The sequence below is a fragment of the Coturnix japonica genome, chromosome 3 (genome assembly GCF_054131305.1).
Source record: "Coturnix japonica strain WE chromosome 3, WE-NBRP24, whole genome shotgun sequence".
Taxonomy (NCBI): domain Eukaryota; kingdom Metazoa; phylum Chordata; class Aves; order Galliformes; family Phasianidae; genus Coturnix; species Coturnix japonica.
In genome coordinates, this window is record NC_140665.1 from 17,957,663 (window position 1) to 17,972,672 (window position 15,010).

General features: G+C 40.6%; 1 protein-coding gene across 1 annotated transcript in view; it reads right to left on the reverse strand.

The window, feature by feature from the left end:
- Positions 1-15,010, reverse strand: part of LPGAT1 (lysophosphatidylglycerol acyltransferase 1) — a 47,443-nt gene that overhangs the window by 17,776 nt on the left and 14,657 nt on the right. The window contains exons 3-5 of the mRNA XM_032443923.2: positions 10,254-10,372; positions 5,455-5,550; positions 3,257-3,530 (exon numbers count right to left, since the gene is read on the reverse strand). Coding sequence (XP_032299814.2) covers positions 3,257-3,530; positions 5,455-5,550; positions 10,254-10,372 — 489 coding nt within the window. The remainder of the gene's footprint in view (positions 1-3,256; positions 3,531-5,454; positions 5,551-10,253; positions 10,373-15,010) is intronic.

Genomic DNA, 15,010 nt, shown 5'->3' on the forward strand with positions numbered 1-15,010 from the left:
AGTTCCTTGCTGTGCCCTCCTTTTCTAGCCTTGCGTTACCCTCAGCCAACACAGCAATCTGCATCTGACTATGAGCAGGGCCCTCCAAACGCATTGGCAGACCATCAGCATTTAACACTGAGGAAGAGAAAGCTGTAAAGAGCTACAGAAGCCCCTTTCCTAAGACTAAAAAACCCAAACAACAAAACCTTCCCACATGTTACTCAAGTCACATTCCTCAAAAAACAGCGAATCATGAAGCGTGAGTTAGAAAAATGAATTGTGAAGTCCAGTGTCCAGCTCTGCAGAAAACAGAAAAACCACTGGAACTGAACATACTGTGCTACACTTGAGAACAGTAAGATGAGATTTCAATATCACAGCACCACAGAATCACCAAGGTTGGAAAAGACCTAAAAGACCATCCAGTCCAACCATTCACCTATTACCAATAGCTCCCACTAAACCACGTCCCTCAACACAACATCCAATGCTCACGCCATTCTCTTATCAGACCAAATTACTGCCTGCTGAAATAAAATGGGATTAAAAAGTATCTTAAAGCATGGTTCACCACAAATCAGCTCCGTAACGTACACCTTCAGTGAGCAATTCCTCCTAACTCCTTTGAATCGCCAACTGTTCTTTGTAAGAGTTGGATCTGCAAACATCACAACGACAGAAAGCAAAACCAGTTTGATTTTTACCAGATGATTTCACTCGTTCTAATGCTCACAAGATGACCAATTGTTTCCAACAGAGGAAACCCTTTTCTTGTAACAACAGCCTGACTGTCTGGTAAAGAAAGTAAAGAAAACCCAAAACCAACAAAATCACTGTAAAGCGATTTAATGAAAAGAAGGTGAACTCTAATCATCATTTAAAAAGCTTGGAAGTAACAAAAAGATTGGGGGAATGACAAATAATGGAGAAGAAATCTTATTATAGCAAGCTGAATGACTTGGTGACCCGGGACAGTGGAACACCAGGGACACTGTTGAGTAACACAGTTCAAAGCATGAGAAGTAGCGCGGAGGAAAAATGGTTTTGCTGAACCATGAAGTTCAAGTACAATGCTACTAAACAAGTCACTTCCCAAAGCAAAGGAGTACAGGAATGAAGTACAAAAATGCACACACGATGCTTATGCCCGGCTCTGGTGAAGCCATAACTGTACGTTCTGCAGTTAGTTCTGGCAGCCACAGCCAGATGAAGGCAAACTGCAGAAGATAAACGCAAGTCTGATTTCACTTCTTCATGTAGTTAAAGAAAAGAAAAAAAAAAAAGGAAAAAGTGAAACAGAAACAGATGATCACTGCCTTGTAAGTCTATGTAGAATAACCCTATACATTGATAAATTTCTATTTTATTCAACTGAACAAATATTCCTAAATTTTCGGAAGGGCAAGTGTAAAGTAAAAGCAGTTGGAAGGCAGAATATTAGAGGAGGTGCCTGAGATTTACTTTGTACAGATCAAGAGTTAAACCTTCATACCTCTCTGGAATGGAATTTTTATGGTGGTAGAAACATTTTTGTGAGAGAACATAAGAAAGCTCAGCATTACACATGCCAAATATCACTCCTTCCCAGCACACAACAGTTATTTTCACTTCTCTATTTCATCTTTTTTTTTTTTTTTTTTCTTTTTTAATTTAAACATGTCCATATCCACTACTTTTTTTTCTCTACTCTTCTATTTATTCTACTCTCCTACTTCTCCTCTTCTTTCCATCTGTCTTTTCAGCAGGATGGGTAGGTGGGCTTTCCGCTACATGTCTGAGATGACTGGTTTATTTTGTTACCCAAATAGGTCAACAATTACCAGATGCTCATTTCTCATGAGTCTGAATCGTGAGGAAACAACAACAACAAGAAGGAAAACAAAAACACACACAAAAAAGCCCAAACAGTGCTGCTTGATGTTCAGTCCATATCAATCAATATGAGGACACAAACATAAAACAGTTATTTTGGCAAGTGCCTTCAGTTCCCCTCCAGAACTAGAGGGCCTTTAATTCATTAGGGAAACAGCTTCTTTTCATACCTTGTTGTCTTTGAGAGCAGAAGAAACAAAACAGATTAAACTTTTGCCCTTAGAAAACCATATTTGAACTTGGCCTTCATTTTTGTTTTGTTTATTTTTAAAGAACCTACTAGGTTCTATGAAAATGAGGGTTGAGGAGTTCTGTCTTTTCTGAATGTAGGAGAGATTTTTATGCATCCCATGGCTTGAGATTCATTTAATTTAAAATCTTCCCTCCTGCAAGTACATCATCTTCATTCATTTCCTATGTTGACAAGATTTGCTTCTAAACTAAAAATCTGGAAGTAATTTCTGATTGAAGCTTCCTGATAACCCTGAAATTTCAACTTAAGCACAGAAAAAAACTCTCCTGTCTCTTCATCAGGATTGGTGTTTGCTTCTAAATGACTACAACTGCAAAGTGATTATAATAACCCTGGTATGGAAATAGTAGCATCGCCCACCAATAAGAAAACAATAGAAGTCCCCAGTTCTCTGTTCCTGGAAGAAGAAATGCACAACAGGTTCAATCCAACTCCGCTGTCTGAAAGTGCCAAGAAGTGCATATGAAGAACTGAGCAGCTAAAAGCACACAGTCCCATAACTATAGGCATTACTTAATCCCAACTGCAGCCCAGGCACCCCAGAACAACAGTGCTTCAGAATAGTTTTGACCCTTCGTAACTCCCAGTTACAGACCCCAAACAACCTTTCAAATCTTGTCAGTGACGGCATAACCCTCAGCAACAAAGATGACAGCCATCTTAAAATAATTATAAAAGAATAAAATATACTAGTATTTAAAAAAAATAATAAAATAATAAAATAACCTGAACTCGATAGTTCAAGAACAAACTATACAGTACCAGAATGCAAAGAAATTTCAAAAGACAGAAATTAAGATTTAAATGTTTCTTATTCTGTATTCCAGAAATACTTGTACTGTAGCCCCGTACCAACACAAAGCAGCACAAAGCACCACCCTGCTGAACAGAGCAACCCCACGTTCTTGCTCACTCCCAGTGCTCATTCCAGTATCCACTCTATCCACTGTAGTCTAAATCAAATGAAAGCTAAGGTGTTTGGTTTTTGGTCTCAACAAAGATTAAATGAAAAATGAACATATCTATATGAATATGTTAGTACATTATGGGTGTATTTGACATTTTGAGAGACCAATTCAACTCTCAAAAGGTTTTGTTTAATAACACAAATATCCAGGACACTCACTTTTCTTTCTAAGTCATCTTTACCTTTTATCACAGCATCTCCACCTGCAGGAGTTCCATTTTCTTGCGGAGCTACAAGTGTTTTCAGAATCACTTGAGTTGCCCCGAGTCTTGGCAGGGTGACATGCTGAAGAAATGGCAAATTGTTTTTCTTGGCAAATGCCTGGCTTGTTTCCCTCCTTTTCCTAAGAAAGCCGCCCTCTGGAAATAAAACAATCCATTTCCGATTGCGGCTCCGGTAATATTTTTCTAGATGCTCCTTGAGTAACACGAGCTGCTGGTCACGGTGTGCTTTTCCCTAGAAGAAAACAACACTGACTAAATAAAACAATTGCTTAAAAGATACAACGTGTACCAGGTAATCAGTACATTTCTAAGATTTCTCTCCCTTTTTAGAGACACAAATAAGCCTCTGCAACAACACAAAATAATCACAGAACCATTCAGGTTGAAAAAGACCACTATCTAGTCCAGCCATTAATCCACCCCCCCCACACTCACTGACCACATCCCACAGTGCCACATCTCCACGTTTCCTAAACACCTCCAGGGATGGAGATTCCATCACCTCCCTGGGCAGCCTGTGCCGCTGCCTCAACGCTACCTCTGAGAATGTTTCTTAATACACACCCTGAAGCTCCTCTGGTGCAACTTGAGGCCATTCCCTCTCATCATATCACTAGTTAAGGGAGAAGAGATGCTGACCTCCACTTTGCCCCCAGCTGCTTTGTGGCAGGTGTAGAGAGCAATGAGGTCTCCCCTGAGCTTCCTCTTCTCCAGACTGAGCAACCCCAGCTCCCTCAGCTGTTCCCCTAAGACTGGTGTTCCAGCCCCTCACAGCTCCGATGCCCTTCTTTTAAACAGTGTTCTCCTCACAGTACCCACGGGTGGCCTGGTAAATGCCACTTCATAGAAAGAATTAAAAATGCCCTTGTGAGGGAGGATGAAAGTCTCTGATGATTTCTCTGCAGGAGTGATGTCCAGACAGTGACCAGGCACTCCATGTACCAGAGGCACAGACACACAGAGTTCCCTGGTGAACTCATTAAGGTGAATTCTGCAAGTCCAACTTGGGGTCAAGCCGTTCTTCCAAGGTCCACATACTATCGGTACTTCCTGCAAGTCAATAGTAACTTTGCAGGCATCACCTTCCACACACCTCTCCCCCTTAGGACCAGTGAGGGTGACAGAAGCTAGAGCAGGACAGCTGCTCTTAGTTTGAGAACTAGAGTTATACAGGGTATAGTCAGGTAATAATTGAACCCAAAGGACCAAAGGTAGGGGAAAAAGCCTCATTAATTTTTCCTCTTCAATGTATTAGGGCAACTATTTCCACTTAAGATAGTAAGATTTGATCTTAATTACTGCAACAATACCAACAGAATCTTCAGACTTTTCTCCTTTCACCTTCACACCACTAAGAGCAACCATCCAAACTTTCACAGGCAGGAATTTACATCAATTAGCGTTACAAGGGCTCTGAAAGTTCAAGGTAATTGTCACAAACACATTCATCTGTGCTTTTTATTTTCTTTTGGCAGGAAGGGAAATGGGAGAAGCGAGGCAGATTGAAGACAAGAAGCAGTATTTTATCAATGGTAAGTTTTGCGAAAGAGTTCCTCCCAGATTTTCATATCTCACCACTGCAATTATTTCCAACTTAACCTCATGAAGAAGGAGGAACGAGCTCTGTCCACTCACATTTATGGAATTAAAGAGCAGTATAAAAGTTCCTCAGTTAAAATAATTCTTTGACACCAGACCAGAGGACTCCAGGATAGCAAAGTAGTTAAGAAAAGAGCAGCGAACAATAAACTTTTTGCAAGTTAAATATTACAATTTCCCAAGACCTAGATATACTAAGCAAATATGGCAAGTGCATAAACTGAAGTTTAGCAAACACTGTGAGGTTTAAGACGCAGCTGTAATACAGAAAAATCTACCAAGCTAAAGGGAAAGAAAGCAGAGAAAAGTGCCCATGACAACTGGTGAATGAGTGGAGAGTCCTGGGAACAATGACTTCAGTCACTTTACAGACAAAGAGGAAGAGTTCTTTTTTAAGAACTCATAAGAAGATGCATAAGCTCTACCCAAATACACACGTCAGCATAGTTATTTCATCCTGAAAACCAACCAAGATGGGCTTGCGTGAGGTAAGACCCATAGCATCCCAATACCCCAAATATTAGGATAAACCAAAGCACTGTTATGTTTCCACTTACCTGTCTTATAAAGAAGTCTCCGTGGATTAGTGAGACAATGCCAAAGTTTGTATACTTAAAAATATGATCCATCAGCCACATCATCTGACGGACAACCTGAGGAGTTCAGAAAAAAGAGAAAAGCTGAGTGAGTATGCACAGAGAAGCACATACATACAAGTCATGGAGAAGCAACAGAACTAGCAAATACATTATGTGTCTGCGCATCAAAGTATAAAGCAACACAAGTGCTACACTTATCCTTTAAGACTGGTGTTAAGTACGGAGTGCCTGTTTGTAATGTGAGATGCAGTTCTACACTATTAGCCATATGCTGTAGTCATTTCTACTCAATGTTTTTATGGGAGGTGTGATGCTTCTTACAGATGTGCCATCACAATTTGAAGTCATCTACAAACTAAAACTATTATTGGTATTAGTTAAAAGTCCACAACACAACACAGATCTGAGTTTGAAATCTCAAAGTAATTTACGTCTGCAACAAAACCAAACAGGTATTCTTAGACATTTTGCACTTGACAGTTTTAGGATGAAGTCATTTTGTTCTCTGCTGTTGACCTGCACATACTCCACGTGTGCTCCCTATAATCTTTGAACAGTGCCATAACCAAGACCTATGCACAGCCCATATACCATTGCTAGTGTCTCTCACAGCAGTGCAACCAGCCACATGCAGCTGACAATTTCACTAAGTCATGAGAAATGCTCCTTGTCCTGGCCAAGCAGCATGGGGAGAAAGCAAAAGCAGACAGGAAACCATTAGAATCACCTTGACCATCAGTTCTACAGGATAATGAAAGGTATTTTAAATCTCAAAAGATTTAGACATAGGACTGACCTCTCAGCTAAATCTGAATGTTACAGAACGCAATAAGAACCACTCAGATTTGGTGGGTTTTTAGTATCAGCAAACTTTCTGTTTGATGATTTTGGATAATGAAAGAACACTGGTTCCTAGGCCATCCAGCATTACTGCAGGTGGAAAGAGAAAACCGTATCTGAGAGAAGGGCAATTCTCAAAGACATGAGAAGTCACAGTCTCATCAGTTCACAGCCACGCATGCAGAGAATACACGTCATAGGGAAATGCAACCTTTGCAACCAACAAGCTAAAAATAGCACTCGGATCCCACAAACGATGTTTTAGTGGAATGCAGTACCCATAAGACTCTCTGTTCATCTATTACTTTGGCTTTCTGACAAATATTGTTCTATTCTATTAAGCAGAAACAAAACCAACATAATCTGCTTTGCTAGAAGAGATGAACAAGCTTAATAATCTGCTTCCCTGAAAAACAGTGGTTTGGGTCTTTTGGGGAGTCAGCCTTAGAAGTAAGTACTGTGGCACCCCATGAGGAACAGTTACAGTTGCCCAGCAAAGCTGAGGCTCCTCTCCTCCTGTACCACTTTATATCGCTGTGTACCACCTGGGCATTTAGCTCACAAGTTCAGAGGACTTTATCATTGATGTTCAGGGTCCAAAGTCCATCTCATCGTGTTCCAGGTGACACAGAGCTTCTAAACACTATCCCTGGACACACAGTTTGCTGCCCAATGGGCTACCAAAGAGGCCAACTCCATAACTCAGCAATTACAGGTCTGCCAACAAACCTATGCAGTGGTAAGGAGTACAAAGAAGAAATAAATATTTTAATGTGTATTAATTCATGAACAACAGGCACAGATATACACAGCCCATCAAAAAGGGGAAGATCAAAGGGTACAACACAATCACCTTATTTGCAATCAAAAGGCAAATGAGATCGTTGGATATTCATTTTGTTCCACTACCAAAGGCAGAACAGAAAAGGCTGCAGGATAATGGTGGTGGTTTTCATCCTCAGGAACAAAACGATGCTTATCAGAGGAATCTCTTATCACACGCATTTCAAGTAAGTTAAGCAAAGACATTAAAAAATGCTCTGAACACAAACTCATAGGTGTTCATGAGCAAAATAAATAATTTTTGGTCTTTTTTTGCTCCACCCTTCCTATTTAAGCTAAATACAGGATGTTGATAATAGTTTGATATTTTAATAGAAAATCTAGGTGACTCCCATTCACAGGCTCATTTTGATTTCGGTCTGCATAGATTGCATAACAAAGCAACCCAAACAGACAGACTTTCATCTTCAAAGCACCTGCCTAAAAGAGCTATGAAACTCAGGTCTGCATGTCTTGAAACTTGCACTAAAGCAGTTCCTGACCTGGCCCATAGGAAACTTACTGTCAAGCTGCAAAAAAATGTTTGCATTCTACTTTGCTACACAGAAAAACAGAACTTTGCCTTAAATCAAACACTTCTGATGTCTTAAATTAACAACAAAAAATGGCAGCAGCAAGGGGAGAAGTGCTTGTTGATTATAGCTGGATTCAGTCCATACTGCCTTGCAAAGGACAGCAAAATTTCAGACCACCATGGGAGGAAGTTCTGCCACTGTCGTGTCAGCAAGAGGCCGCATGTGGTACATGGCTTCACATCTCCACACACCCTCCTGTGTGAAACAGAAAGGAGCCTCCCACCTACACAATGTACCTCCAGCTAAAAAGTGTGGCTGCAGTGGTAAAAAGTGTCTCAGAATTAACACAGCTTAGCTGTCCTAAACAAAATGAAAGCGACTGCTATCTTGTTACTTGCAGTTGGATATCAAGGTTACGAAGGACTTCACGTTTAATTTAAACTGTTAAAAAAACAAATCCAAACAAAAACCTGTCCTGTTTAAATACTGGCTTATTGTGTAACGACTTCTTTTCTTCCTCCAGTGGTTTCACAGTCTCTCCAAGATAAGACAATCCTCCTGTTCGGAAATATGAAGTATGCTATTTAAAAACACCTGACTCAGCAAGTTCCATCAAGGATAAAACTATTCTGATCTTCCTCCTTATTTTTAGACAGCTGTGCCACTCACACAATATTTTAAGCATGTGCTAAAGTTGGTGCTTTATTATTATTATTAGATAACAAAATACTAAAGCCACTCAAGGCTCTGGACATGATTATTCCAAGCAGAACAATGGGAACCCTGTAAGCAAAACATGAAGATTTCTATGGCTGCTTTGCTTTTTGGAAACCCACAAACCTAACATTCTCCACACTGAAGGTTGTTTGCCACCTCAGCACCTTATTCCATTTCTAGCATCTTCTGCACTTATCAAAACTCATTCTGCCTAGGCCGAAACATTTTAGCTATGGAGTGAAATAGGATCAGAATGGCTTAGATTTAAACACAAATACAGATATATAAACTAGGATACATACATGTGAGAAGAGGACAGACTCTGACAGGAGTTCTGACAGGAAATGGTTTCAGACTAAAAGAGGGGAGATCTGGATCAGATATACAGAAAAAGTTCTTTACAGTCAGGCTGATGAGGCACCGGCACAGGATGCCCAGAGAGGTGGCAGATGTCTCATCCCTGGAGACATTCAAGGTCAGGCTGGGGGGGCTCTGAGCACCTGATCTGTTGTAGGCATCCCTGTTCAGTGCAGGGGAGTGGGACTGGATGGCCTTTACAGGACCCTTCCAATTCAAACAATTCTACATTTCTATGAGTCAACTAACCTCTATGATATTTAAATATGAGACATCAACAGTCAAGACTATATGACATACATATCCATGGGACTATATCCTCATAGCTGTATCTTCACTAAGGTTGTCCAACGCATAACTTTGATGAAGAGAATTAAGAAGCGTACAATACAGAATACCACACATACGTAACTTCCTCAATTCCCAAAGGAAATAAAGCAATTAAAAGTACTGTTAGAACACCATCTCCTCTAGGCTACAGCAGAAGGAGGTTAGTCACTTCCATCACCCTTGAGCAGCGTTTTCATACTTTCCAATTCTAAGACTTGAGGGCTTTTGTTTATTACATCAGTTCAGCATAAGTAACATCTGGGAATGTCTGTACAAAAACTGGAAGAAATGCAGCATACACATAATGTGCACGAAGGTACACTAAGAAAAACGGCATCAGTTACAGGTTGCACTGATACAATAAAGAGCAGCTGTTGTTTTCCTCATTTCCCCACAGTATGATGGCAGGAAAGAAGTACATTAAGACAAACACAGCTGATGCAGCATTTCAGCTTGCCAGGCATGCACCTACCCCCCTCTGCAGCCTAAACATATAGGCCTCTTCTTTCTAATTACCCTACATACTAATTTCCAATTCAGATCCTATTCTCTAGCTTCCAGCACTATATTCTTTGACATGATTTTTCTGAACACCCATATATGAAGTGATTGACATTAGTTGCATTTCTCAACAAGGCTGCGTAAGATAAGAGCTCAAGCAATTTTGGCCATCCATAGCTGGCCAGTCTGGGTATGCTCTCCGAGGGAAGTTACTTCCAGTTTCTGATTTTCTACCCAATTCCCACAGCTGTTTCTGACTTCATGAGAAAAATTCTAATGTCAAGATCAAGTCACAACCTGAAAGCTGTACCCATGTTTGTTTGAATGAAGTTGGTACGAATTGCACAGAGACATACGGCGAGAGGAAGGACACAATAACCTTCAAGGAGATCTGCTTCCCTCCACACTAACCTAGACTTGCACACTGAGTCAGCTTGTAACTGACCTCTGAAGGCAACACAGTGACCTCAAACCTTCCCCGATCTACAGCCACATTAATCCAAAACCTAACCAAATATTTTCTGTATTCAGAGCCTTGTGATTATTTGATAGATTAACACACAAACGAAGTCATCAGAACTGCACTCAGATGCAGGCACACCCATGGTTACAAATGACAAACAGAAGCTATCCCACTCCCCAGTTGTAGCCTACCGTGCCTTTATCCTGAAGGCACATCATCAGAGTGCAGACATCACCCGTTGCTTGATGGTTCACCAGCACCACAGCTTCATCTTCTGATACCGCTTTAACATCATCACCCCATTCCATTACTATTAAAAAAGAAAAATGAAAGGTAAACTGTACAATGACCACACTGATAATTTCACTATTGAAAACTAGAAAACAAATCAAAGACCTCCACACCCAGTTATAATGAAGAAACCTACATGCTACATGTGAATTTACATTGGCACATAGCATAACATACGCTATATTAGCAAGACCATTTTTTCAAGCAGAGGGATCCAGCTCAGCTGTAAATCACATGCACAGAATAAGAACAAAACAAAATACTCTATCGGTACATATGCAGAGAGATTGATTTTTTTGTGTCATTACACTATTCTATATTTAAGGTCTCTAAATTACATAAGCTTTTGACCCAGCTTTCAAATTCAACTGACTCATTAATTTATTTTTTTTTTATCAGGTTGTAAGAAAAAAATGCTTTTTTATTTATTTATTGCTAAAACTCACTGAGTTTGTTTCATTTCTACATTTACTACTGTCAAACTGCACTGCTAAAAGCAAAACAACAACAAAAATGTAGTTGGAACATTCTATTTAAAATACTTCATTAAGCAAACTTAGTCATTCACATCTAAATAAGCTACAGGCAAGAAAACAGGTTCAGAAAACAAGCTGCTCAGATAACAGAAACTATTAGTCACAGTTTTGTAGACCAGAGACCAGATATTTCAGTGGCAAGAATGACAAGATGAAGCCACAGCTGTTGATCACCAAGCATCCCAACTCACTAGCAAAAATGTGCTGAGATAAGAAGGAGGTAGAACTGCATCACCATAGAGTCAGTAAATAAATAAAGTGAAGAAGGCCTCCTGCAGAAGAGCAAAGAATGGAAAACTGAAGAACATCTGCCATAAATCAAAGCCTGGCCTATGCCTATTGCTGTTTCCAGGGCAAAGAGACCAATGTTCAGAGCCCTCTTTGACAAAAGCAAAGCTACTGCAACACAACAGACAGGATGGGGGAGGCTGAGGAGTTCTATGAAGTTCAACAGGAGGAGGAAGATGCCTTGCCCGTGCATGAAGGACACAATTATTTTTCTGGATTCTCAGGATCTCAAGTGCTTCTCATTGGCTATTATTTCCATTTCTGACATCAAAGCAAATACTTTACCTTCACTACTGGATCTTTAGTACCTTCAAGAAAGGTTTTATTAATATTCTCCAGGCAGTAGACAGCTCTCCTTGCAGGTCAATTATGGGGTAATACATCCACTGCTGTTTCCTAAGCTGTAATTTAACTGAGGCAAAACCCACAGGCTACACACTGAAGGTGTGAAGCAATAAACCACACATGGCTTCCCTGTCCTTGAAGAAATTCCATTAGCATCATACATTTGAAACTTGCTGTTTCTATTAACTTCTAGCAGCTTCAAAGTTAGTACTGAACCGAGACAAACTCAAGGTTAAATACATAAAAATGTTCTGTTTGGTCACAAGTAGGGAAAATCAAACTACACACAAAGATGAGAGAGCCTGTTCATCATGTGATATTAACCACCCTTTCTTTCCTTGACAAAAACTAAACATGCATCCTTCCTCATTTCTCTTAATGTGAGCTTTGAGGATCCCGTTTACTCTTGTGGAATAACCACTGGCCGTGACTTGTCCTGATGTCTCCCCTGAGAGATATAATCATATGATTCTATGAGATGTTACAGTGTTGAGGAAACTTCAGGGCACAATACAGTGAACGTACAAAGAACCAGTTCAAGAATGGCTCCCCAGGCAACATAACGTGCAGCCCTGTGGTTGGCAGCACCAGGGGAGCCTGGGGTGCTGGTTCCAAGAGAAACAGCACAAAGAGTGGAGTGAAGCAGCAAACTCCACGGCCAGGCTCTGATAACACCGAAGAGATCAGAATTTGGTGGTACCATGGAACCTGTAAATAGAGTAGTTGTTATCCCGAGCCAGTTTTCCTCTTTTTTGCTGTTTTTGAAAGCATTGCCCTGGGTGAACTTTGCTGACTATATGTTTATCATAATAGCAAAACACACCTCCATCCAAAGGCTACCTGCCTCCACCCCTCTCCAAGCAAACCCTCTGAATTTTTTAGCCTAAACTGTCCCTGGAGGTGTTCAAAAACACGTAGATGTGGTACTAAGAGATATGGTTTAGCAGGGGTATATTGGTGGTAGGTGAACAGTTGGACTAGATAATCTCGGAGGTCTTCTCCAACCTTGGGGATCCTATGATTCTATGATAATACAAGGCAAAATCCCATCCGACTCACAGTGTGCAACCAAGTTTCAGCTGTAGTAGTGGGGGGGGGTCCTGCTGCTGGGTAAAGAAATACAAGTGCCTACCCCCACCTCCTTTGCTAAAAGGCTAAAGGCATTTGTCTTTGCAAACTGATATACTTGCCTATGGTAAAAACTAAAACAAGAAGACAATGGGCTAAGCAAATTAGAATGCAATCCTGTTTTTGTTTTTTAAATATTTTAGGGTACTAAGGCAATTAAAAACCTCTTAAGAAAATTAGACATATTCTATTGGAAAGAGGAGGGACAGCTCTTGCAACTCACCCAAAAGAAGGGCATCTTTCACGCCTAACTCAAATCACGCTGCTGCCAAGCAATTTTAATTTCCCTTTGAGAAAAACCCTTATAAAACAGAGGTATGTAAGGAGAACAAGCTGGGATGAGAAACCCACAAATGAAAGGAGCCTGTTCCCATGATACATGTTAATGTGCTAAGTCTTAGTTTAAAATATCTTGATTGTCATTTTAACTTTTCTGTGGCAAACAACTTCATACTCCTCCACACTTTATTTTAAAGAGCAATCTATACTCCCCTTTACTTTCACTTCCATTCTTTTTGGCTTCCACCTTCTACTGCTGCAGTTTCCTGACACCTGCTTTGTGGAGAAGTTGCCTTCAGTGGTCACAATATTGATGTTGTAAGTCAATCCCTCCTCTTATTGCAATTAGCAATCAGAGGTGGTAAAAACAAGAGGCTATTAGAATAAAGATGCCCCATCACTCTTGTAACTCTCATCAACCCAAGAACCACGTTCTTCCTAATGCACAGAAGTTCCATTTGGAACCAGATCTTAGTGATGACTGCTATTGAAGACTGACTTCATTTTCCTGGAATGCGTGCTCTCAAGACCTCAGGGGTACAATTTTCTTGAGTTCTATAATTCACTGGCACAAGAGATAATGTCTGTGGCTGAAGAGAGGGCTCCTTTTACCCGTGCATGACTGAGAATCAATAGCAGTGAAACCTAAGCTCGCCTTCCATGAAGAGAACATCTTCCACTGACTTCAGTGCAGGCAATATCTTTTCAAGAGCTTCTTCTGCTCAAAATCACACTATGCAACCAGTTTATATGACATAAAAAAACTTTTGAATTTAAATTCCTTCAGGACAGAAAAGCAATGCTGACTGCAGACACTGCAGGCATAACTGCAATACAACTTATGCCTCACGAGGATGCGTCTTTCATGGACCATACCGTTGATATTTTCTGCAGGACTTCAATAGCTACCAGAGACACCCAGGCCTCACTATTTGCCCTTCTGACCACGCTGACTCAAACCCTGTTCATTTACTGTGGTTACGGCTTCCAAGCAGTGGTACAAGACAGGCAGTGCTCACATCTTCACCACCCACACTTCCCTGTGCAACGTGAACACTGCCGTTATGCCTGTTTTCGTGACCAGGCTGGCAATAAACTGCAGTAGACAAGAAGCAATTCCACTGTCTGCTTTGCTGCTTCTATTATTAGAATAGCAACTCCAAAACTGAAGAATGGGATGGAGCGCTGAAATCCTTTTGAAGTACCTCGAGCTCATGAGTCAGACCATTTGCAGAGAGAGCGAGCTGTACTGCGCGTTCCTCCCCAGTGACAGATAAAATACATTAAGCATTAACTACCCAGAGGAACATCAATGCATTTGTGAACTAATATAATATCCCGAAGCTCTAATACCTAACATATTGCAGATGTTGTAATGGACAGAAACGCGGGTTGCTTGAAGCCTAGGAGAGACAAAACAACAGGGCACAGTTTCAAGTTTTTTGTTGCCTTCGAAGAATATTTCTTCAATTCTGAACACAAGAAATGAAATACCAGAATAAGGATTGGGGGTTGGACTCAATGATCTTTGGAGGTCACTTCCAACCCCTACGATTCTGTGAGTCTGTGTGAAAGGTTATAGGACCCATCAAAAATCAGACAGATTTAAATACTGAAAAAAAAAAAAAAAATGGCAAGGAATTTCAAATTACACAAAACATGATCTAAGTAGAAGCACATTGTATCCAAGGCCATGGAAGAATCAGAACAAAAAGATACACAGATGAGCTAAAGATGACTGGCTAAAAACTTCTAAACATTTGAGGGATGGCCAAAAAGCCACACCACCATGATGACAGAAACAACTAAACATTCTTATGTAGAACAAGCACTATAGAGACTCCGAACAGGAGGAATCTCAGGTAAGTTCTTAAACAAAGCAGAGGCATACATACTTTTCAGCTCACCATGACTGTGCAGTATCACATGGCAATAAAGCCCTGGGGTCCTGGACAGCATTCAGAAGAGCACTGCCAGCAGGTGGAGGAAGCAGCATCCTTCCCTTCCCCTCAGCTCTAAGGAAACTGCTCCTGGAGTAAGGAGAGAGTCCAGCAAACGGCTGCTAAAGTTGCTGAAGGAAG